The sequence below is a fragment of the Rhipicephalus microplus genome, chromosome 8 (genome assembly GCF_043290135.1).
Source record: "Rhipicephalus microplus isolate Deutch F79 chromosome 8, USDA_Rmic, whole genome shotgun sequence".
NCBI lineage: Eukaryota > Metazoa > Arthropoda > Arachnida > Ixodida > Ixodidae > Rhipicephalus > Rhipicephalus microplus.
This window is the reverse complement of record NC_134707.1, coordinates 94,942,692-94,966,854: the sequence shown is the minus strand read 5'-3', so window position 1 is coordinate 94,966,854 and position 24,163 is coordinate 94,942,692. Positions and strand designations below refer to the sequence as shown.

At 45.0% G+C, this 24,163-nt stretch overlaps 1 protein-coding gene across 5 annotated transcripts in view; it reads left to right on the top strand.

The window, feature by feature from the left end:
* The window catches only part of LOC142769268 (uncharacterized), a 68,448-nt gene extending 59,871 nt beyond the window's left edge, over positions 1–8,577 (top strand). For all 5 annotated transcript variants that reach the window (XM_075872361.1, XM_075872360.1, XM_075872359.1 and 2 more), the window contains 2 exons: positions 1,202–1,333; positions 8,372–8,577. In XM_075872361.1, the coding sequence (XP_075728476.1) occupies positions 1,202–1,333; positions 8,372–8,542 (303 nt within the window). In that variant the 3' untranslated portion in view covers positions 8,543–8,577. The remainder of the gene's footprint in view (positions 1–1,201; positions 1,334–8,371) is intronic.
* Positions 8,578–24,163: the final 15,586 nt, after the last annotated feature.

The following is a 24,163-nucleotide window of genomic DNA, read 5'->3' as shown; positions in this document are numbered from 1 at the left end:
TCAATCAGCAGAGAACCTCAGAAGTGCAGTGTCATTTTCAGTCTAGTAGTGGCCCAGTACTCAATACAGTCAAGCGCAGATGAAATTTGAGTCAAGGAGCATTTGTGAATACGGGGGTTAGTATAGCTTGTCTTGACTTACATAGCTTCGTATACTACCCAGCCAATCAATTATCAGCAGGGCGCAAGTGTGGGGAAGTAAATACGCAATGAATGAGGAAATGAAGAGAGCTTGTGGTGACAGAGCTACTGGAACTTTTAAATGTACAGGCCGACCATGATGGTTACAAACGTGGCTTCGGTGATTAGCTCTGGCCGAGGTGTTGTAAGGAAATCGGTGGGAAATAATTTCAGCAGCACTACTGCTTATTATTCTGAGGACCACTTGACCATTTATTCACAAACGTTGCATTGCGTGTATTTGACTTGCCACGGTCTTCAGTGCAGCGTGTTTGAAGCACGTTTGGGCTCCATTTGAGGGGGCGGCAAGTCAAGTTCAATGCAAGAAGCGTTTCTGAATACGGGGTTTATAGCGTGCATTAATCGTTTGAGAATAAACTTCAACTGATGGTACCTCAAAATTGTTTCATCATTAAAGTTTTCTGACACTTTCTTGAAGGTTTCTGACCCCTATGGCATTGTATTCTTAGAAAAGGAAGTACAAGAGGCACGTGTGAGATTTTAATATGCAAGCATGGATGCAGCTCGATTCTTGCACGTGTACCAGCCGGTCTAGTGGTCTGGTACTTTTAGTGCTCAACTGTTGACCCACAAATCACCGGATCAAATACCAGCCGTTCAGGGCTGCCGCATTTTTGGTGGAGGTGAAATTATTCGAGACCTGTGTAGTTAAACTTAGGTGCATCTTGAAAAACCCCAGGTGGTCTAAATTTCCAGAGCCCTTCAGTACGGCGTCTTTCATAATCATGTGACAAATTTCGGACGTTAACCTGAACAATTATTATTCCAAATATACTTGTACACCCTTGAGTTCTCCCACTAACACCCTCTCGTATAGCCTAACACCCTTTTTTCACTTACATCTTTCTTTTAGGGTGTACAAGCAGAAAAAAAGGTGTTAAAACAATTAGAGAAGGGTGTAAATCAGAGAAACAGCTGTTTTAAACCCTTATGAATGTAAAAACGTTTACTGCGTAGGTGTCTTAGTAGTGAAGATGCATTTGATTTTGTATCTCTTCTAGCTATGTGAGCCAACGAATGTCACCGGGAGCATTGCGCAATACATCGGCCATCCGCTGTTTACGTACGGGATTATATCGAATTCGTCGATAGTTCTTACAATGGGAGAACTGAACGATACATTGGCTATAAAGGTAAGTACTTTGTCCAATGTTTCTGTAAGCATTCAATGTGTGAACTTAACTAAGCAATCTACTTCAAAAAAAATTACGAAATGAGGTTTCGTTGAATCGTGCGGCACGATGTTGTGCGTATCAACTCATATGTGATGAGCCTCGCTTTAATTGAGCAAAAACAAAGAATTTTAGGGCTTATTTTTCAGTTTTGTTGTTTTTAATACAACCATAATCAAGGCAAATTGATAACTAAGCTGAGGAGTATATAGGAGACTTGAAAGTTTTACAAGTGTGACATAGATGTGTTATAGTAACTAAGAGAAATATGGGGAGGAACGGAGGTCGCGGTAAGGACCAGTTGTCGTTTATTGTAACTGAACCTGCGACCGTAAAGTAACGCAATCGTTGCTCGATAATTTGATCTAAGGTGGTGACCATCCGCTCGTACAAGTTTGTAGTGTATACTTGTGCATACAAACCTGAAAGTGTATTGAAAGTCGTGCGCGTTTTTAATGGTGTGTGTGGAACACTCTGTGGAACTATCATCTTTCATATCTTCCCTCGCTTCATTGACTTTCGTTTAAGTAAACTTCTATCAATGGAGAAACGAGTTCTTCAAATTGCATTCGTGCCATACAGCTTTACAGATTTTCTACAGTAATCTGCCACTTATCTCCGATGGCGCTTGTTATCTATCCCATTCTTGTCCAACTATACAGAGATATTAGCCTCGTTGTTTTGATGCATTCAACTTATTAGACAAAGCGATACCTTATATAGGTGTGCACGTGATGAAATACGTATTGCAAGCAGTTTAATACCAGCGGTGTGTTAACGATGTACCCTTTATTTTCTGAATTATCAACACCATTGCTCGGGTGCCTACGTCATATTCTGTACTTAGTTTACTGTGGGGTCCCATTCTGTCCCAAACATTATCCGGAGAGGCTTTGCTGCATTGTTGCCCTTTAAAGAGTTTCTGTAGGATTTTTGCGAATCTTTAATCATTGGTAATGGAGCGTTTCGCGTCCATTCCTTTTCGATTGCGAGTGCTATGGCAACCTCTTCTGCTTCTCTTGTCGAGGGTCGATTTATTTAGAGAGAACCTGCGTGCGAGTGAAGGGCTCGAGGCTTTAAATATCGTTTAGTCACTCCACACTCTGCACTATAATATCCCACGCCCCTGGACGCTTGTTACGCAACAATCTTTAGGTAGTACAGGGCAAATACGCAGCTATGTCTGCTTCCACATGGCAAGCTCACCGTTGCGGTGTTGACCGTGCTAAGATTACAGACAGACGCTCATATAAATCAGTACACTCTTTACCTGATCTATCCCACAGCGTGTAAAGACGTATGCTCGTGGTGTAGAGGCAATCCAAAACTCTTTCACGTCACGTGGGAGAGTGCAAAGCACGCGAAGAGCACGACACCAATGGCACATAGAACGAATTCGAGGCGCAGTGGTCTAAGCCAGCCCTGGTAGATCAACATCGACTCTTTCAAAGATGTAAACGCATTACTCTTAACAGTGTGGCCCTGAAATAGGGGCACCACCCTCAATGAGAGACTACGCTCTTCACCTTTTATATTTCCTGAAGGCCACTGGAGTTATAGCCTGTCTGGTTTATGTATATAACAAAGCTTTGCACTAGTGCTACCACTAACATCGTTGGTTCAGTTTTTTTTGTCTAGGGAATACTTACCCGTACTAATGTGAGTGAAGGAAGTTGGACATGATGGCGTATGACGACGTCGTGCTGTGGCCACTTCAATATGGCGGCATGGCTGAAGTGATAGACTGAAGCGATTGCAGCTAACAAGAAGAGCATGGTGAAGAGCCAGGGCATTGTCTACTTCGGAGCATGCGCATGCGCAACCTGAAGCTCTCTTCTTTCTTTGCGCTGTCAGAGGTCTCAGACCTGAGCTGCGCTAAATCGTCTTCTCCCGCTTTCCGCGTTGCGCAACTAGAAGTATGTGTACGAAAGGAAGGCAGAGGAAGACTGATATGAAATACCAGCGACAATTCGCAGGTTGTCCTTTTAGGAGTTCGAGTCAGCATCGGAAAAATTGTAGGCTATCTGGCAGAGACTGAAGTGGTTGCAACTCCCGCGCCCAAGAAGACCAAGAGCCAGAGTGTTCGGATTGTGACTTGAGGCCCATGCTCCCTCGAGACACGCGGCTTCTTTCTATTGTCGCGTCTGCCGCCATACTAGATGAGCAGGCAACGCACGGAAAAGGAATGAATATCAATAGGGGAGTGAGTGCAAAGAAGCTCAAAACGAACTTTGATAACAGCTACATCTGCCTACACAGAAATGTGGGAGACATTTTGGCGCCCCTCCTTCTGCAGTGCACAGTAAGCGCCTTAAAGCTACAAGCTGCACCAACAGATGGAGACTCAAACCTCCTCAGTGAAGAGAAGGAGGCTGCGATCTTTCAGTTGGATCAGGTCGACCATCGTCAACTTGTCGATTCAGCCGGGCGGGTAGTTCAGGCCAGAGGGTTCTTTCATTAAGGGACCCTCCCACCTTCACTCACAAGCTTTACGGAATAAATGTTTTCTCTCTTCTGGCAATGACATTTCCAAGAATAAGGTAGGAAAATGAAGCTCTTACCTGAAGTCTTGCCTCATCAGACAGATGTCCGTTTTTAACAGCAGCGCTGTTTCGTCTAGGTGAACCCTCGTGTCGCCTTGACAAGAAATAGTCTTGCTGTGAAGTCACTTGACCTTGCCTATCAACTACCCGGCAGAACTCTACTATCCTTGCCAAGCTTGGCAACCACTCACATGATGAAGTAACAACTAAAAACGTGATCACAATCACTTAAAATCACTCGCCTTGTTCTCACGCTAACCACGTTACATGTCCCGCCAGAAGCATATTACAAATAGTCACGTAATGGTTCTAGCCGTGCTCGATGGTTCCAGTGGTGCGCCACAAGCGGAAGTCATGAAAGCTTTTTTGCGAGACACGGAACGTGTGACATACGCGGTGGCTTAACAAGTTAAAAAATGTCATAGCGTTCGCACCAAAGAACGCTGCCCTTTTTAGACGGATAGTTCAACACATTCCGGTAAAACACGAAAAGCGCCTTCATTGATGATTTTATTTCAATCGTACCAAAAGCTATTGCAATATAAATTTAGCATTGAAACATTAGTTTTGTAGATACAAAAAGTGTACTTTTTACATGCGCTTTGTTAAAATTACCCTATTGTTTATATGCATATTTATTTAAACACTGTATTAGTCAGTGACTATGGGCCTAACCAGTATTGCCTATTTTGACGTACTAGTAAGAACTTCAAATCAAGATTCGTTTATTATTGATGATTAGCGGAAACGTACGCTCATTCCAGAAGAGTATTTGGTACCACAACCGCAAGAGACGCTGTTGGCAGCCAAGTTTACCTTGCGTTCAGTCGACGCACGCTGGCGGCGTTCCACAATGTGTTTTTCTTTGGCGAGGCTATCAGTTTCGTAAACATAAGTTCAGTACACACAAGCTGGCCTTAATGGTTCGCTAGAGAGAATATGGCAGCCGGATTTTCGGTGGAGGCGAATACACTTGAAGGCTGTGTACTTGAATATGCGTGCATGTCGAACAGCCACAGGTGGGCGAAAGTTCAGGACCCCTCGGGCACAGGGAGCGTAATCTTATTATGATTGTCTTGATACGTACAATTCCAACAATTACGTGATATATTAATAGCAGATGATGGCATATTATTGAGTTTCCCAAATATACACTAGAGGGAACTTGGGTGCTAGTGTCTAAAGAAACTGCAACGCATGGCGCTTCAGTGAGCTTGGGAATGATGGGTAGTACATTGATTCGTCTATTTTTCTACTCCTGGCTCCCTGTGTGTTCTTGTGGCTTGGAGCTGTTTTCTCACAAAATCAACAAATGTTCAATGGTTGCCCTTCACCACCTTAGTTATTTAGGCTTACTATTTGAAATCGAGTCATGAAGTTCAAAAGGGCCCGTTTTTTCCTTCGAAACGAAATTGAAACCAGGAATAAACGAAGCCACAAGCGCCATTCACTGCCCGCAATTACGAAGACTAGGCAAATCCGGGTGCTACCCATCATTGCCACCGTCGCTGAACGATCGCGGTGCCAGAGCCTCCTGTAGTTAATTTTAGAAAACTCTATGATGGCAACAGCCGCATTAAAATGACTGTCACAGAAAGAGCGGCGTGAACTGGAGTGACCGGCTCCTGGCCATTGAGATGATTGATTGGAGAAAAGTCAGAAGTAGAGTTACCAAATGAATCCACGTTACAATCACTATCGCATATAATTTTAAGTCAGTATTCGTAACGTTTACCGTGCCGTTCTACTAACAATAAAAAGAAAGTAGGTTGTTGAAGGCGCCGGTGTACCTCTTTTTTATCTATTTATTTATTTTTTATTTGCAATACCTCAAAGGCCCCAATAATGAGGTTTTACATGAGGGGGTGGGCTGGGAATAATAGAGTAGATGTTCCATCGCTGCTATGAAGTTGATGATACTAGAGTAATGTACAACGTAGCGTAAAAAAATAGTGAACTTCTCAGGTCTCAAGTTTACTGTGACCAGCAACGAGACGGCCTAGTGCTCTCCAATAGTGCATTACCAGGTACTCTAAATAGTTTACCAGTTTTTTTAAACACAACGTGAGGAGGAAGGCTATCCGAATCTTGTGCGCTCTTGACAAAAAAAGGATTAAAGGTGCGCAGTGATGTGAGCACTTGGCGAGTAAACAGCTTTCCCGTGATTTATGCGATCTGAATGACAATGGGCTGACTTGATGATGGGAGTGCGTAGTGATTCATGATAGAACTTCAAAAACAGGCACAAATGGGCAACACAGCGGCGTGTCGAAAGGGTGACGAGGTTAGCGCGAGATTTAAGTTCGGTTACGCTTGACTGATATGAATAATCTGAAAAGATGAATCTTGCCACCCGGCTTTGCACTGTTTCAAGTGTTTAAGTATTGTTACTCTGATGAGGGTGCCAAACAGCGCATGTGTATTCAAGCGCTGTCTTGGTGTGATTAGTGTCAGATAAGCGAGTAGTTTGACAGAAGTAGGAGCTAGAGGAAGGTTTCGGCGCAGGCAGCCAAGAGCACGGCTTGCTTCGTTAGTAATGTGCGTCATGTGAAGAGACCATGTTAAATCAGAATGAAAATGGACACCTAGATACTTGTATTTAGGTACACATAAAATTCGAGTGTTGTTGATGAAATATGCGGGAGATGGGTAGTACTGGCGGCGATGAAAAGAGGCTAAGAACGTTTTGTTTGCGTTAAAGAACATCAAGCATGTTTTGCACCAGATTTCAATTTTATGAAGGTCAGTTTAAAGTTCATGAACATCCCATGTGTTGTTGACTGGGCGATAAATGACAGAATGATCGGCAAAAAGTCTGATGTTAGAGGAAATATTACTCGGCAAGTCGCTAATATATATGAGAAAAAGCAAAGGTCCTAGAACCGTTCCTTGAAGCACGCCTGAAATAATGGGGTGTAAAGACGAAGAAAGATAATTAGCGTAAACTAACTGCTGCTAATTAGTTTAAAAGTCGCAAATACACTGAAAAACTAATGGGTCATGTTTCAGACAGAAAGTTTTTAAGAATATGCGTTTATGAGAAACTTTGTCAAAAGCTTTCTCAAAGCCTAAAAAAGAGTGCGTGTACGGGTATCTTTGCATCAATGCTAGGGGTAACATTGTTAGTAAAAGAGCTAGTTGAGTGTCACATAAACACTTTTCTGAAAGCCATGTTAGTTTTAATGAAAAAAATGAAGAGTTGCGAGGAAGGTGACTTTGTGGGAATATATTACGCGTTCCATTATTTTAGAGCACACTTGTGAGCGAAATGGGATGATAACTTTTGCGTGAGTACGAGTAACCTTTCTTCGAGATTGACTATGCGGGAATATATTACGTGTTTCATTATTTTAGAGCATACATTTGTGAGCGAATTGAGGTGATAAATTTCGTGTGAGTGAGAGTTACCTTTCTTCCGGATTGGAATGACCTTGCCTACCTTCCACTCTTGGGACACCACTCTAGATGAGAGTGATTGCTGAAAATGTGTGATAAAATCACACTTATTACAAGTTTAGTATTCTTCAATATTTTTGTGTTAATGTGATCTATACCCATTAATGAAGTAAGCTTTATTGAGTGGATGATTTTGGAAGTCCTATTGACATGAAATATAATTTTGGGCAGTGTCAGGTTACGTACAGAAAGGGCATAGGGAAGGTCTTCGTCCGGGTCTATGGTGAATACAGAACAGAAGGTTTCATACAATACTTGCGCAGTAAAGTGTTCAGGAATTGAAACATTTTGTTCGTCTCGTAGTGTAATGTTAAAAAAAAATGGCAATTGACGTATAATTGAGATTAACTGTTTTCCAAAACTGCTTAGGATTTTTTCGGAGCATATCAAGCATACCTTCAACGCATAGAGTGTGGCGTTAGCATAGTTGTGAACTTGACTGCGAAAATACATTGATCATGTACAATGCCTATTGCAGATTTACAAATGTAACATAGATGCATCACACATTGTGAAGTAAAAAAAACGAGTGCGTAGATGTATTTTTCGGCACTATTTTGAAACAAACGTCGCCGCTGCAAGGTTCAATGCTAAAACCGGCGCAGAGTGATATACACTGGTGCCAACTAAAAAAAGCAAGAGTTGAGAAGGAGTTCGTAAAAATCTGAAAGATGGATTCATCATAATTTTACTGTTCCCTTGATCGCACTCACATGCATTCCTTTTACGTTAACCGCATAGCCCAGTTAGATGTCTTGTTCAACTGGCGCAGTATCTTTATGATCAAGCGTTTAGCGGAGTTTGTTACTGCATATACAGCGGTCAGTGTTTGTCTTGATTTCACTAAATTGGTGCACATTCATTGAGTCATAGGAAAAGCAAACCAGGTAGCTCAAAACCATGCGTAATATGTGTGTCTGTTTTTAACCATCAACCTGCGAGATAATCTGTTAGTTAAAATAGCTGACTAACACAAACTCTCATATTCTGTCACTCGCAGCTCGTCTACGCGACACATACCTTCGGAGAATTGCGTGCACGCACGGCGTGGCTCCTGTACAATGTGCACAATGTGGGCATCGGCAACCAATGCGGCGATCATTCATTCGAAGTCATCAGGCAGTTTTGTTACTCCCTGAAAGGCATCTCACATGAAACGTGTCAAGACTGAGCCGCCTTTTCGTCAATTAAACATGTTGAGCTTCACATTGACTGAATGTGTCCTGCATGCAAACGAACTAGCGAGCAATTAGCTAGTTCTTCCCATTTCTTGAGAGTGGGCTTTGCGAATCTCGGTGTAAGAAAACCTGCCCGAGTGTTTTTAAAGCGAGAACCTTAGATGCCTTTTCATCACGCGCAAAATGACCATATGCGCCGGTGGCGTCAACACGAGCGATGGAAAAACTTGCCTTCATTTGATGACTTCACCGTCTGGCGCCACGAATCACCAGAATTCGTGACGTCACACTGACGTCGCAGTGACGTCATGTTGGTGCGTCATCTCGTAAAGTCACCACTTTTTCGAAGGTAGGCCGATCACGGAGCCGGGAATGAGCGATGTACAGGTGCGGAACACTTTCAATGCCTCATCGCGGAGGCTTCTAGAAAACGAGATTAGGTGTCAAAAATGTCTCGGACGGGAAAAGGACGCTGATTGCTCTAGTTCGGAAGAATATAAAGCAGGTGGCTCACGCTTTGCAGCCATGTTGCAGGTTAGTGCACGAGGAGCACTGTTTCTTCTCTCTTTCTTTTCCTTCTTTCTTTCTTTCTTTCTTTTTTTCTTGTTAAACAGTCGTGCTGGTAGCATCGCATTGCGAAGCATAGTCTGCATCGGTAGAAAGCTGGCCATGACTATTTGCATCATGCTCTTACAACCGATCAGTTCATCAATGTCTCTTTTACTTTTTTCTCTTGGTTGTGCTTTTTTCTTGATTCATTTCTCTTTTTCTTTGTTTTTTCTCGTTCTTGCATGCTGTACATAGTTCCTGCTCTTTCGGTTTCATTGCTTAGGCTGGTAACACCGTGCCTTTGTGCTTGTATATATCTTTGTGGATGGTCGAATCAAGAAATAAATATGAATTTGATACTCGTGCGTGCGTATCACGCCACTCCCTCATTACAATGGCGACGAAGATGGGTTATTGTCACGCTCCAGGCAACCTTGCATTGTACTGCTCGTTGAGCTACGCCAAGAAGTGGCTCAGGCTGAACTTCTTCGTCCTCTTTCACACGTAGTTCACCCACATGGAACTATGTGGCAATATCTACTGAAACCTCGAAAGACAGCGGCTAGCAACTGCTTCTGGTTGCAAACGTATTCCGCGAAAGCTGTTATGAGATCAAAACTTGGGTCAGGCGCGGCATCGTAGTTGTCCGCCGCCGGTGTCCGTAACCACTTCGCACGAAATCGAATGTGCCAAGGACACAGTGGGACTCTTGCCCCGCTGTGGTGGTCTAGTGGCTAAGGTACTCGGCTGCCGACCCGTAGGTCGCGGGTTCGAATCCCGGCTGCGGCGGCTGCATTTCCGATGTAGGCAGAAATGTTGTAGGCCCGTGTGCTCAGATTTGGGTGCACGTTAAAGAACCCCAGGTGGTCGAAATTTCCGGAGCCCTTCACTACGGCGTCTCTCATAATCATATAGGGGTTTTGGGACGTTAAACCCTACATATCAATCAATCAATCACAGTGGGACTCGAACCTGGGTCCGCTCCGTGCTAGCTCAGTGTTCCACCACGGAGCCACACCAGTGCTTGCGACTTGCTCGCAAACTTGCCTTAACCAGGCTTGATGTTGGGAATGGAATTGCGTTAATGTTAGTGAATAATGTTTTAGAACAGCAAAAGAACAACCAGGAATCACACAATGCGATTAGCGTAACGAGTGGGTCGTCCAATGCTCCAACCCATTACAAAATCTTGTCTTTGAATACCTATTTACTGTGGCGCATGCCCATTTCAGGCATGATTCCTCATCGTCGTCAGCCACTGCATGAACTATTCGCACAAAATTTTTTGCAAGTGTTTAGCGGATACCGCACTTCTGAGAAGAATGACGAAGGATAGCATAGAAAATGTCGTCATACTACCCAGGAATTGTTATTATTATTATTGCCATAGTTGGTACCCGGCAAGTGTGCTTGCAGCAGTTACCCAATGAGTGTTTTTAAAAAGCTCTGAAAGGCTCATCTAGCTCTCGCTGTGACTCTCTGAACCTTCGGCGCTGGCCTGGATTTTTTTTCTTTAGCTGGACAGCATTTCATGATGTGCGATGCCACTTATCATCATATATAAAGCAGGCGAAGAACTTGCGCGTAGATGCAAGTTCAGCGAACAGTGTACTCGAGATAAGGAGCGGTTCAAACACGGTTAATGACTGCGTTGACTGAAAGTGCGAGCATGCTGCCGCAAATGCAGTGACTGCAACGAAGAACTGCCTGTTGCGCAAGACTACGCAGATGCTGGCTGCGAAGAAATGGAAAAATTCTTTCATTTCCTCTGCTGCACGCTCAATTTCGCTCGCGAGAGCAACTGCCTTGTTGAACAAAAGTGAAGACCCTTCTAAATGAAGACGCTCCTGAATACGATGCGAGGGCACAGCAGTAACTTACTGGTGACGTACTTGCGAAGTAAATGCGCATTTTGCGAAGAGCACGGTAAGTGTTGCCACGTATTTTTTTAATAGACTGGCCTGGTATGCGATGGTGAAGTGAATGTGATGGTGAAGTGAGTGTCGTTTGACGACCAGGTTGCAAGTGGCATTGATGTGCTTGACCAGAGTCGCCACCGTGGAGATGTATACGTTGGGCGCAGCTATGGTCTCTTCTACTCCTTTGGTCTTTTCGGGCGCCTGCAGACAAGACAGAGTATTGAAGACACGTGGACCCTGGGGTCCCAAAGAGTGCAAATGAGTGCCTCTCATAACTCTGGAAAGAACTCCAAAGCACTGGAAGCCCGCAGGTTTCCTAAGAGATCAATTTCAGTTCAAAGTTGCTTCTATTCCAACGTCACTTTCAAGAATCACCGCGCACCAGTATTTTTTACGTCGTGGAACAGGGCACTTTTCCCATTTGTCTGGGTAGATGGATGGATAAAAAAATCTTATTAAGATCCAATAGGTCTCGCTAGTGTGCTAGCCCGAAGCGGGCCGCTCCCACGTTGGCACCGAAAGACCTAGCCTTTGAAACGCTTCACCACCCCGTTGGACTGTTCAGTATTGTTCCTCCAATGTAGTACTGCGGCGTCCCATCGTTCTTCAGTATTTTCCTTGTAACTACGTAACGCGAAGCAGCGCCAGAGCCAGCCAAAGCATATGACCAAGATATATGGCAGAAAACCTTGAAGCTGTGCATCAGAGGGTCTCAGCTGCAGTGTTTTCAAACGAGCATGGTACTGATTGATGGAGTAGCTTTGAAATATCCGACAGAGCCGCTTATCCAGCTACCATCAGCACTTCATCAACATTTTCGCTCAATATTCACAAATGAGCTTGCCCTTGCGACAGTTTGGTTCACAGAATTGAGACATGTGCGCGTGCTCAGCCAGTAGCATCAACGCTTCGCCGGCTTCTTTTGAAGGTATGAATGACCACGTGTTTTTCCCGAACTGCAGCGATTGGAAAACTTGGACATCGTTGGGCATTTTCATACGTCAAAATTGACGTCCCCTGTTGTAATCATTGAAAAGAAATATGGAAGTATCAGGCTTCGTGTAATTTTACGCGAACCTAACAGAGTCATCGGGACGAAGAGCTTTCCGCTGCCTCACATGGATGAATTGCTTCTTGCTTTAGTAGTTGTCCCGCCCTTTTCGAAACTGAACTTAGCCTTCACCTACCGTTACGTTCCCCGGTATCTTCAGAGTAGGGACTTGACAGCTTTTACTAGACATGAAGGGCACTACCGGATCAAACGCGTTGGTTTTGGGCTAGCCTGAGCACCTGCTGCGTATTACAAGATGGTGTATTGAATCCTCCGAAGTTGTGTGGGCGTACAATTTTATATGATGATGTCATTGTTTTCGGTAAATTGGCTGAGGAACGCCTAAAGAATTATTGAAGTGTATTGAAGACGCAGGTCTGAAGGTCAGCATTCAATGTGCGTTTGGAGTTCAGGAGATTAAATTCCCTGGTCACAAAATGACACACTGCGGTATATCGCCACTGCCAGGGTATGTGGACGCTGTTGTGGAAACCCCAGTTCCAGGCAATATAACTTAACACAGTTCTCTTTTTTTTAAGGGGGGGGGGATGGAATACTATGCAAACCTGTGTGTCCTACTAATGATATTTTTGGATGTATATAAATAATCTGGTGTATATTTTGAAGTATATTTCCTGCTGTGTGTTTCCTTTTGCACATATAAACGGTACGCGATTAGGTTATAATAACGTACTAAAACCTTAACGGAATAAAAAAGATCACGAGGAAATGTTGTATCCTGGACATAGTTCCTGCAATTTTGGTTTCAGTGTTTAGGCTGGCGACTTTGTGTTCCTGTGCTTGTATATATTTGTGGAATGCATTCTAAAAAAAGCAGAATCATATCGCTACCCGTGCGTGCGTGACACGTCGCTCCCTCACTACAGCTCTGCTTCTCTGTTTCGTTTCCATTATTTATTTCTCCATTTTTGTAATTATTTTTTCATTCCTTCTTTGTCTTTGCTTATATCTCTCCCAGTTTCACACAGGATTTAGCTCGCGTGTTCTTTGTCTTGTAGTTGAGAAGCACCAAGTTTTTTTACTTTTTCTAGTTCTATAGCACATGACTACTGGGAGGCTGCGGACGTTTGTCCCCAGGAATAAACATCTATCTATCTATCTATCTATCTATCTATCTATCTATCTATCTATCTATCTATCTATCTATCTATCTATCTATCTATCTATCTATCTATCTATCTATCTATCTATCTATCTATCTATCTATCTATCTATCTATCTGTCTATCTGTCGATCTATCTATCTCTCAATCTATCTATCTATCTATCTATCTATTTATCTGTCTGTCTGTCTGTCTGTCTGTCCGTCCGTCCGTCCGTCCTGCTAAGTGTGTGTGCTGTCACAGCAGTGTTTTATTTGGTGTATACCACAACTTGCTGTGGTAAAAAGAATATTCGCCCGTCTACCAGGACTTGCCTTATCGAAAATAATAATATACTATACGAAATAAGCACGCTAAGTCCAAGCTGTAAAAATTGGAGCAAAAGCCACAGATCTTTTGGAATTAATTGTCTTGTGTGGTGAAGACATATTATCAAATAATTTTCCAGGCACGAAACGCTTTTGATTGCTTGTTTTAATCATCATATCATTAAAAGTCGGATAGCGCTATTGCGGATGTGAAACTATGCACCACGCAACATTATCCTAAGAGTTCAAGCCTTATGAGCACCGTTCCTTTCTGTTGTTATTGTGCGTGAGGCCTAATAAAGTCGCTGTATAATAACGTGTAGTTTTCTTAGTGGAGCTCCTTAGGCTGCTTATCACGCTCGATGATACGAGCAGCAAGTACCGTCGTCTCCATTCCGTATATACTCGTTTCATCCTCTTCATCCATGCTTGACTCGCTTGAAGCTTGAGCCGAATTGCGTGGCGTGGAAAGAGTATTTGTTACATGACCAAATATTTTGGAGGACCCTTGAGCTTCGCCTTCAAGAGTGGAAGACTAACAGCGTTATTGGGCCACTTGCGCATAGTCTTCGCATTGCTAGCGTCGTTTTGGTTTTCAGGGCATAGCTGTAACCACGCCGCAAGCGAATGATCGACATTGCGTGGAAGATTTGCCGTTTTTTGAACTAACCGAAAATACCTACTGCAAGCATATTTCGTTGCCCACTACTATATTTTTCTTTTCCTTTTGTAAATTAGCTAGGGGCTTACTGTGCGTCCATAAGTCAATACAGTAACCTACGCAGCTGCTCGCTCTCTTGATTGTTGCACTGCTAATAATCTTGAGAAAATACGTCCGAGCACGTTGTAGTTGATGGCCTTTAAAACGCCAAAGCGTGGCTCACTTCACAATTTTCGATGCCTGGAGAGATTTTAAGCTTTTTACGGCGCAATATTACGTGCGTTGTAGGGGCCCTGCAACAGTTTTTCAAATATCCTTGGAAGGTGTTCACTGAAGGAGCTTTTGGCTTTACGAATCCACCACCGCCGCTTAGCTTTTTTTTTTTCGGAGCCCGTCAAATTACCACCAGAGTTACGGAGATTTATTGCACGCTGCAAGGGCATTTTCTCTTCTCTCGTCCTGGCGTAAGCGCTTAAAGATAAGCAGGCAGTGATGGCAGGGGTGAACAAAATACTCCGCTCACACCTCGTTATCTTGAGCAATTCCTCCGTGTTTTATTTTCTTTTTTTTCAAATGCGCGGCCTTTCAATGGCATCGCGCGCGCACGCGTGGACAAGCCCAGGTATCACGCGGCGGCCTCAGTAACGACCGAGCGCGCCAAGTTCTAATCAGCTAATGGCTTGCTCTTGGCCTGGGACGCCATGATTTTGAGCCTATAGCGTCATTTGTCAAAATAAGAGAAGGCGATGTTTAGCTGACTTTGAGAAATGATTCTTAATTTCAGGCCGCGCAATGCGCTATAACATTATGCTCACGTGTTCTCAGAAGCCTAGAACGGCCACTTTTTATGACCTTACTCAAGAAGTGGGGCCCTGATAGACTCCCATATGGAAAATTTTAACAATATATGTGCCACATAGGGGAGATTTGTGAATGAATAGATATCAATTGTATCTGTTCTTGTATGATCACACGAGTTTTTTTTAATTAGTCATTTTTGATTGAGTCATTCCGCTAGATAACATTCATATATTATTTTTCCGGAACATTTTTCGGCAATGTGGCTCCGTGGTACGTTTGCTTGTGACGCAGACGATCTATGTTCAGTCTTACCCCGTACTAAAGTCTTTTTTACTTATTTTAGCTTCATATTTTCCTTATTTTTGGTGACGCACAAAATTACTTTTTTACTGTTCCAACAACTTCAACATTGATCCCACCCTGGCGTCTCTCATAATCATATGGTGGTTTTGGGGCGTTAAACCCCACAAATCAATCATTGATCCCACCATTTCTGCGAAACAAGCTCTTCTACACCATCGCGTTAATATCCAGTTGCATCACGCAAGAACCAGTCATTCATTTAAAATCACGCAACATCACGTAACAAATGTCACGGCACTTAAAATACCGTATTTCATGTCATACCTAGTAATTTTGCCAAAAAGCACGTGAAATCACGTAATGGGACTAAGATTCGCGTGGAATTTAGAAGCGTGACAAAAACACAGAACTTCGCTAGTCGTACAACAATGGCGCCACGCCACAGCTAGAGACGTGACTAACATCCCAACACTGCGTAGCAACTTGTCACGGGAAATACGCAACCATAGCTAGGCATACTCAGTATTACTATTAAACTCTTGGGATCCCGAGCAATACCTAGGCATTACTAGCAAAACTTAGTCACGTCGAGCTCTAGCTCCGCTGGTGGTTCCTGTCATGGGCCACCAGAGTAGGCTGTGCACATATTTTCAAATATTTATGTTATCTCTTAACAAGGGTGTCTATGCAGGCTATTCGGTAATTCATTGCAATAATGGGTACACACGTTGCGTACAAAATTGTAAGTGGTATTTGACAGGAAAGACGCGCACTCGCAACTAAGCTTTATTTTGTGTTATTGGTACAATTAAAGCCAAGAAATCACGTGATACCTGTAGCACTGTTACAATGTCAAACAAGATAAAACCAAATAAATACAACATCCGCTCCAACTGTCTAGATAGTCCACTTCACAAGAAAAGAGGTCAACCAAGTCAAATTCGTTTATTATTCTTACGCAATAAAATCTTGCTACAGAATGATTTACTAGTGCGTTTGCTGCCCAATTTTTTTTATCACATGCGCCTCAAACAATTCCCTCTATCACTTGCTTCTACACCTTTTTAGTACTTGCGTCTTCTCAAGTTCAGGTGCGCAGTGGCCTGACGCGCACTACTTGTTGCAATGGAGGGCGAAGTTACTTCCCGTGCCACACTTTAACGTGCTTTTGTGTTCTCTTAGACGATCGTTGAGGCACCGCCCCGTTTGGCCAACGTACACCAGTCTGCACGTCAGAGGGATCACGTGCACGACGTTCTTTCGGCACCCAACGAAGAACACGATATGCTTCTTGGTGCACGTCAGAGTTTTGTGTTCACGATTGTTCACTTAGTGGAACATGGCTCTGAGCTCTTTATGTGCGCTGAAAGCAATAAGAACATCGATGTGTCCCACATTTTTTCTTTTATGCGATGCGAGATGCCGTAAAGATAAGTGATAACCGCAATCTCTGTGGTTCACATCTGTCCTTTGTCTTTCTCTGCAGCTTTGGTGCGTTTCTTACACAGAAACATTGTCGCCAGTTTGTATCGTATGTGAGAGAGAAACTCTGCTTCATTTAATCTCTTCGTTTGGTTTACAAAGCTCTCCTGTACCTTACGGTGGTAAGATCCCTACAATGTGCTCCTCAACGCTTATACCGGGATGTCCCGCTTCACGAGCGTGGAGTGGGTAGACGTAAACAGAGGGGAACTTGTTTCGCAGACTTTCGCATGCAGAGGAACACGATTATTGGCCATACTATCTCTGCTACAAGAAGGCACTTCTTCCGTTTACATCTAGCTCCGGGTACGATGCATACAGCCGCGAGCAATGCTTTGTAATGTGTTCTTTTAGTTGTGAAATTCCAGCCGCCTCACTGCATTTCTCTTTGCCTAATCAACGTTGAAAGCAAAGTGCTTCTGTTCATCTATTCTTTTTTTTGTAGCCACCCAAGCTATCCGATTTGATACAGTGCTTCGATGTTTTTTCACTAGAACTGTGTTATCGGACGAGAAGCCGCCTCCAAACCAGGCAGTCGTCTCTTCTCTGCCAACGCCCACACCCACACGCCCCTTTGTCGACTGCTTCTTTGCCGCTTAATTTTTGTCATCCTTCTTTCATTCGGATAGCGTAAGTTTGCTGTAATGAATTTCATTCAACAAAAGGACCTTCCGTTGCTCTTAGATACATGACGATATACACACTAACACTAGAGTAATCAATTCTAGTCTTTATACGTTTCGACTAGTCCACTTGTCAAAACGTATACGTTCACAGCCCTAATTGACGGATGATTTCATTGAACAGGGAGTATAACTCCAGTGAATACCGAATTAATCATTCTTGTTCTTCAAGACAGCATCTGCCTACCGGGCTGCGCACTATCGTAATACAAGAGTATATCGTTGTAGCGTCATCATCATCGTCGTTCGTCATCATTATCTTCATCATTTATTAGCAACAGCAATATGCCTCCCACGCATTCATGCATAGCTCGAACTGTGCGAGCAATAAAACGACTTCACGTGCCTGGCGTGTCGTATGCTGGCAGCCCCCTCCATTCCACTTCAGCCCTGAAATAAACTGGCGAGATTGGTACGGCCACATCCGCCGCCTTCCCTATGTCGTTTCAGTTCTCTCCTCCCGCCAACTCGCTACACTGGCGACCTGAAGGACACGCCCTTCGATGAACCACCATCTGCCATGCTTCCGCCACTCTGCCCGCCAGTGCCGCCGTTCCAGCTGAGCTAACACTAGACATGGCTCATACTGCTCGATGCTGTTCTCCCTGTGAATGGCGTCGCGGACCAGCCGCCCGTGCATGCGACTTTCTTCGACACGCTGCCACTTGAGTTTCGCCACCTTGCTGCCAAATAAACATAAGCCCGCAGCTATATTACACCTTTTGCACTGCGGCGGTCACCTGCTACGGACTCACGTAACGCCCGCTTCCGGGGTCCCACGTCTTTGGGGTTGCCACCGCGTCGCAGCAGGTGCTACCAACCAGCCCACAGCCCTTTATTGAAGACAACCTCACTAGCCTGGCTACGACTCCTTCTACCTCAGATTCACTCACAGGGACATCGTATCCTGCACCTGACTACGACGGCCAGGTAGAAGACGCTCCCACTTTGACTTATCTCCCCTCCGAGATGTCCGTCTCCTAAAACCCACGTACGAAGATTTATTGCACATGCCTGCCATCGTCACGTCCTCCAGTCCTCCACTATATCGATGGCATCTGATACCTCAGCGCCACAAGACTCTACTACGAATACCTCACCGCATGCCCTGGAGCCTGTCACGACCATATAAATCGTCACGCCCGCTACTCACCCCCTATCATGAAGGCATCACTGTCGACGTTGCCGAAGGAGTGTCTCTACCAACCTTAACGCTCAGCGCGTCGTGCCAGCAGCGACTGCTTCCACCCTCGAAGTCCTGCGCCGCCGAAGTTAAAACAGGACGACATCCCTGATACACATAATTCAGTGCTGACTACACATCTCACGCCTGCTACGGAGACAACCATCCAATATACAGACCTATCCTCATGCGCGGACAACCAAAGGTTGTTTCACAAGCATAGGTGTGTTACCCGATTTTCTTGCAGAGCCGACGCTTACTGGGTTTTACAACCACCATCCCAGGTGCCTTGGTCACAGGCCGGCAACCACCAGACTCATGGCCACAACGCAGGCTCGTCGGTCACAACAGCGACGACGCCAAATACTACTGCATGCCTATCACCCATGACACTACGCCGATGGAGTTGACAGAGAGACAGACAGACTAACAGACAGACATACAGAAAGACATACAGACACAGAGACAAACAAACAGACAGACGCACAGACAGACAGACACACAGACAGAACATTGCGGGCCGCTCACTCGTACGAACGGAAGGCCTAGCCTCACCGCCACACCGTGGGCTATCTGGACAACGTGTAGTTGTGGTAGTAGCACTGAACTTCGTAAGACAGAGTACCAATCGTCTTCTGTGAGCCGACATGGGCCCCGAAACGAGGGGCATCACCAGACATATGCTCGAAGTCACCAACGTCACCACAATCGAGACAAGTAGAGTCAAAAGCCTCGGAGGAGGCCAAGCTGAGGAAAGATAGACTTGGATAGCATCTGGTCAGGAACAGTCTAAACGTGATGGCCTGACGTCTAGACAGCTTGCTGTACGGAGGAGCAAATGACCGCCTACTCAACTGGTTGTGTTTAGCCACTTCACTGAATGTAAGTAAGGCGTCCTTAAACACATCACTGTCAACCTGCTGACCTACGTCCTTCCCAGCGCGGAGGGTTAGTGCGCGTGACCGGGAGTGAGCAGTGTCGTTCAGGTTTATTAGAGAGTCCAGTCAGGGTACGAGATGTGCAGGAAACCATGTAATGGGATGTGAGGGAAGTGTCTTATTTTGAAGTTTAAATATTTCAGCACAGACGGAACCAGAGGCAAAAGCCCTGATTGTTGACTTTGAGTCAGCGAAGATTTGCGATCTACTGTCATCCAAAGGGGCAAGAACTACAACCAACTGTTCAGCTCTTGATGAAGTGAAGTCTCTTACTGACGCAGAATCGATAATAGAACCCTCATGAATAACGGCAATAACTAAAAACCTAGCTGAGCAACCGTACAGAGCGGCATTGACAAAACACCTTGGCTCAGGATCGTTATTGATGTTCTTCAGAAGCGTGATGGCCTGACCCGGTGCCTGCCTACGTTGCGCTGAGGATGGACGTTTCGCGGAAAGGGAGAGATCTGGATGGCAGTACGGTGTTCACCTGGCAGTAGAAGACGGGGATCGTCTACGAGCGCAGGGGTGGGACCTAGGATGAACAGAATCTGGCTACCAGCTGGCATAGACGACAGGCGAACCAGATGTGCAGTCTCTTGCGCTTCAATGATCTTACCTAGGGTGTTATGAACTTCTAGTGGTATAATCCGTTCAGTGCTTGTCCTCACGGGGAAGAACATTACCCTCTTTATGCTCCTTGGGATCATATTTTCCAGCTTCTTTTTGAATCCGTACCAAAAGGGCATGGAAGCTACGTACGTTATACAACTCATGAAGAATGCATGAAAAAGAGCCGCAGTAGATTGTCCTCCGCGAGTCCCCCCCCCCCCCTTCTGTTCAAAACACCATCAATTAAACTGATCATGTTCTCGGTCTTGGTTGAAATCTTAGCAATGGTTTGGCAGTTGTACCCATCCGACTATGTAATGTGCCTAGTACTCTAATCGCGTTCACTCAGGAAAGGCGGGCGCCACGTCTGGTGTGAAGCACAATGTCCACCTCGGATAAAGGCTTCCCATTTTTTCGCTTGGCTCCTTTTTAACTGGGCCTGTGTAAAAGCAGCTCCGATTTACTCGAGGAGCACGTCAGCCCTGTGCCATCGAGGAGGAGCTCCGTCTGAGTGACGGCTTCCTGGAGTGAACTCTCGACTTCCCCTTCACTACCTCCACGACACGAGATGGTAATATCATCAGGGAAAAGCGTATGCCCGATGCCCTTCACATTAGATAGCAATATGGACAACTTGCACATAGCGATGTTAAAGAGACGTGAGGATATCACCGCTCTTTGATGCGTGCCTTCAGGGCCCAGTGCTATGCAAGAGGACTTTAGGTCCCCGATATTGAGCGTGGCCTTCCTGGATTCGAGAAAGGAGCTGACGTATCTACGAAAGGCTTCGCCCAGTCCAAGCTCTGAAATGGAGTTTAAGATGTACGCGTCAAAGATGTTGTCAAATGCTTTTTCCAAGTCAAGACTCCGGATGCCTTTTACGTTCCTTGTGTCCTCGCCTATAGCTTGAAGTTTGAGTACCTTCATTTTGTCTTGTGCGGACAAAGACGGATGCAACCCAACTATGTTATAAGGAAAGCGACCCTTCTTCTTGATGTACTTGGAGATACGGTTGTGAATGACATGCTCCGCCACCTTGCCTTCACACCACGTTAACGATACGGGCCTAATATTAACTAAATCTGGAGGTCAGCCCAGCATGAGGATTAAGATAACCGATGCCATTTTGTAATAGTTTGGGACAGAACTTTCTCGCCATATGTGATTAATCTCATTGGTAAGAAGAATAATGTATTTGTCTTCCAGATTTCTGAGGACCCTGTTAGAGATGCCGTCCGGCCCCAGAGCCGGTCGTCTATTAAGATTTCAAATAACTTCTCAGACGTCGCTGACGCTAAAAGGCTCTCTGAGCTCAGCGCAAGGGTTTCCGGTGTAGGACGGGTTGTCTGAACAGCTTGAGAAGTTGATGGGTAGACATCTGTGAGCCACATCATTCAGTATAGCGTCTTCAAATTCAGACTGTCTGGCTGCACGTAGAGTTATGTGGTTTGCCTTTGATTACTCTTCGAATTCGACTTGTTCAAAAGGTGTATTAGCAAATTACAATCCCCTCCGATTCTAATGTGGCCACCACCAGAAATGCACACCTCATCGCACTGCCGCCTAGAGAGGGTTTGGCGGTGGTTCTCGATTGATCGGTTAAGTTCTTAGATTTTCTTGCGGAGCCGACGATTGAGCCTCTGCCTCTTCCACCTATTGAGTAATAATTTCTTGGCCTCTAGGAGCTGCGTAAAGCGGCTGTACATTCTATCTGTTTCTAAAGCTGTGTGTATCTTTTTGCCGCCTCGTTAACGTCATTTTTTGAGCTGTTTGGCTCATTGATGCAGGCTTGGGGTTGAGTCTTCAGCTTGAGCGCGTTCATTTGAAATATACCGGACGTAATCCCAATTCATCAAACTAAACTGTCTTTCGGGCTTGCCATTTACACACTAATATGGGTAGCTAGGACAGTATGGTCACTCCCCAGATCCACGTGCATATTATTCCACGTAGCAGATTTAACATTTGTAACAAATGTAACATCTGGCGTGATGTCCCTCGTGCAGGAGTTACACATCCTGGTCAGAAATTCTGGCTCCGTGTCTAGGGTGAGGTTCAAGTTCACCGCTGCTTGCCCAAAATTCTCGCCTTTACGTGATGACCGCAGATAACCCCAAGCCTGATGAGAAGCGTTGAAATCACCCGCAACCACAAGTGGGGAAATACCAACCCTGGTGGCAGCCCTACTCAAGAGCGCCGCAAACCTTTGTCTCGAGTAATTGGCGAACTATAAATACGAAGACTGAAAACTCTACTTGAAATGACACCCTGGAAAAATTTCGACCTATGAGTGTTCCACCTTAGCAGTGTCCAGAGGAAGATTGTGCGAAATAAAGGTGTATTTCTTAGAGACGAGCGTGCAAATGCCTCTTCGTCCGTCTCCATAACGAGCGTGAGATTGGTAACCTGGCAGAATGACAGCCTCCGAAAGCACCCCCTGAATCAAAATGACGTGTGGCTACTCAGACTGTGAGCGAATTAACTGCTGAAGAACCGCCTTCTTGCGGGTGAATCCCCAGCAGTTCCACTGTAAAAAAAACTGTCCCCGAGTTTGCATGTTACACTGCAAATATCGTCCAAATACGATAATCTTGTGTCGCGTCTGGAGAGAGGGAACAAAACGTTTATTTGATGCTGTGCGCTAGAAAATCGGTGAATGGTATTGCGTAGGCGCTGCGTTAGAGTGCCTCGAGTGTGTAGCAGAGGCGAACGAGTACATCAAGGCACGTTAGACTCGAATGCCATTTCGCAGTGATCTTTAAAAACGAAGGCGTGCGCGCCCGCGCAGAAAGCTCCGCGCCTGTCTCGGAGGTGACAAGGTGTAAAACTCAAAGCGACGGGCAAGTGCCACCACCGTGTCTTCTTAGCAAAGCGTTGGAAACACTCAACTCTTTGAGCATCGCGTTCTACTGTCAGCGCAACGTGATAAACGCTACGGTCCTTAAAGCTACCTGTGTATGCCCTCACTTCTATAAAGGCACACATACAAAACATCGGCGTGTTGTTATGGTGCCTCAGATATGCACAATGATTGCTTTTATAGACGATTGTGTTTCTTGGGGACCTTCAACGCAAAACGTTTGGTCTGTCTGTGTCTGTCTGTCTGTCTGTCTGTCTGTCTGTTTGTCTGTCTGTCTGTCTGTACATTTGTCTCTTTGTCCACTCTTATCGGCACCGGGTATGAGAAACGGCCAGCCCCATCCACAGCGACCACCAATGTTGCTCAAGGTTGAGCGTTCATACTTGTGATATTATCAAATAAAAAGCAATTATTGCGCGTGTCTGGGGCACCATAACAACGCGCATATATTCTGCATATGCATTTCTTACTAGAAAAGGCATACATAGGTAATTTTAAGGACCGTAGCGCTTATCACGCTGCGCTTACCATTTAATGCCTGCACGGAACGGGGAGCGTTTCCAACGCTTGGCCATGACGATAAGGTGGTGGCACCTACCCGTCGCCTCACGTTCTACACCTTATCACCTCTGAGACGGGCGCGCGCGGCCACGTGCTTTGTTTTCCAAAAGAACCTGCCAGATGGCGCTCATGTCTCACGTGTGACGTGTCTCGATGCGCTCGTTCGCCTCCGCTACACGCTCGAAGATCTCTAACGCAGCGCCTCCGAAATACCATTCACCGGTTTTCTTGCGCAGAACATCAAATAAATATTTTGTTCACTCTCTCAACACGCAAGACTATCGTTTTTGACGACATTTGCAGATTACATGCAGATACAAGGCCATTTTTTTTAATTGATAATCACACAAGTATAAACGCTGAATCTTGAGCAATATTTGTGGGCGCTGCGGATGGGGTCAGCCGTTTGATGACGTTTAAAGTATCGTAAGGGCAGACCCACAGATAAATGTACAGATTGACAGACCAAACGTTTTCTGTGGAATGTCCCCAAGAAGGACTATCGTCTTTATTACTGAACTCTTCAGGCGGATGCGCCATGATTAGGCTTGAAGGTTATGCACCCGCGTTCAAGTGCGTT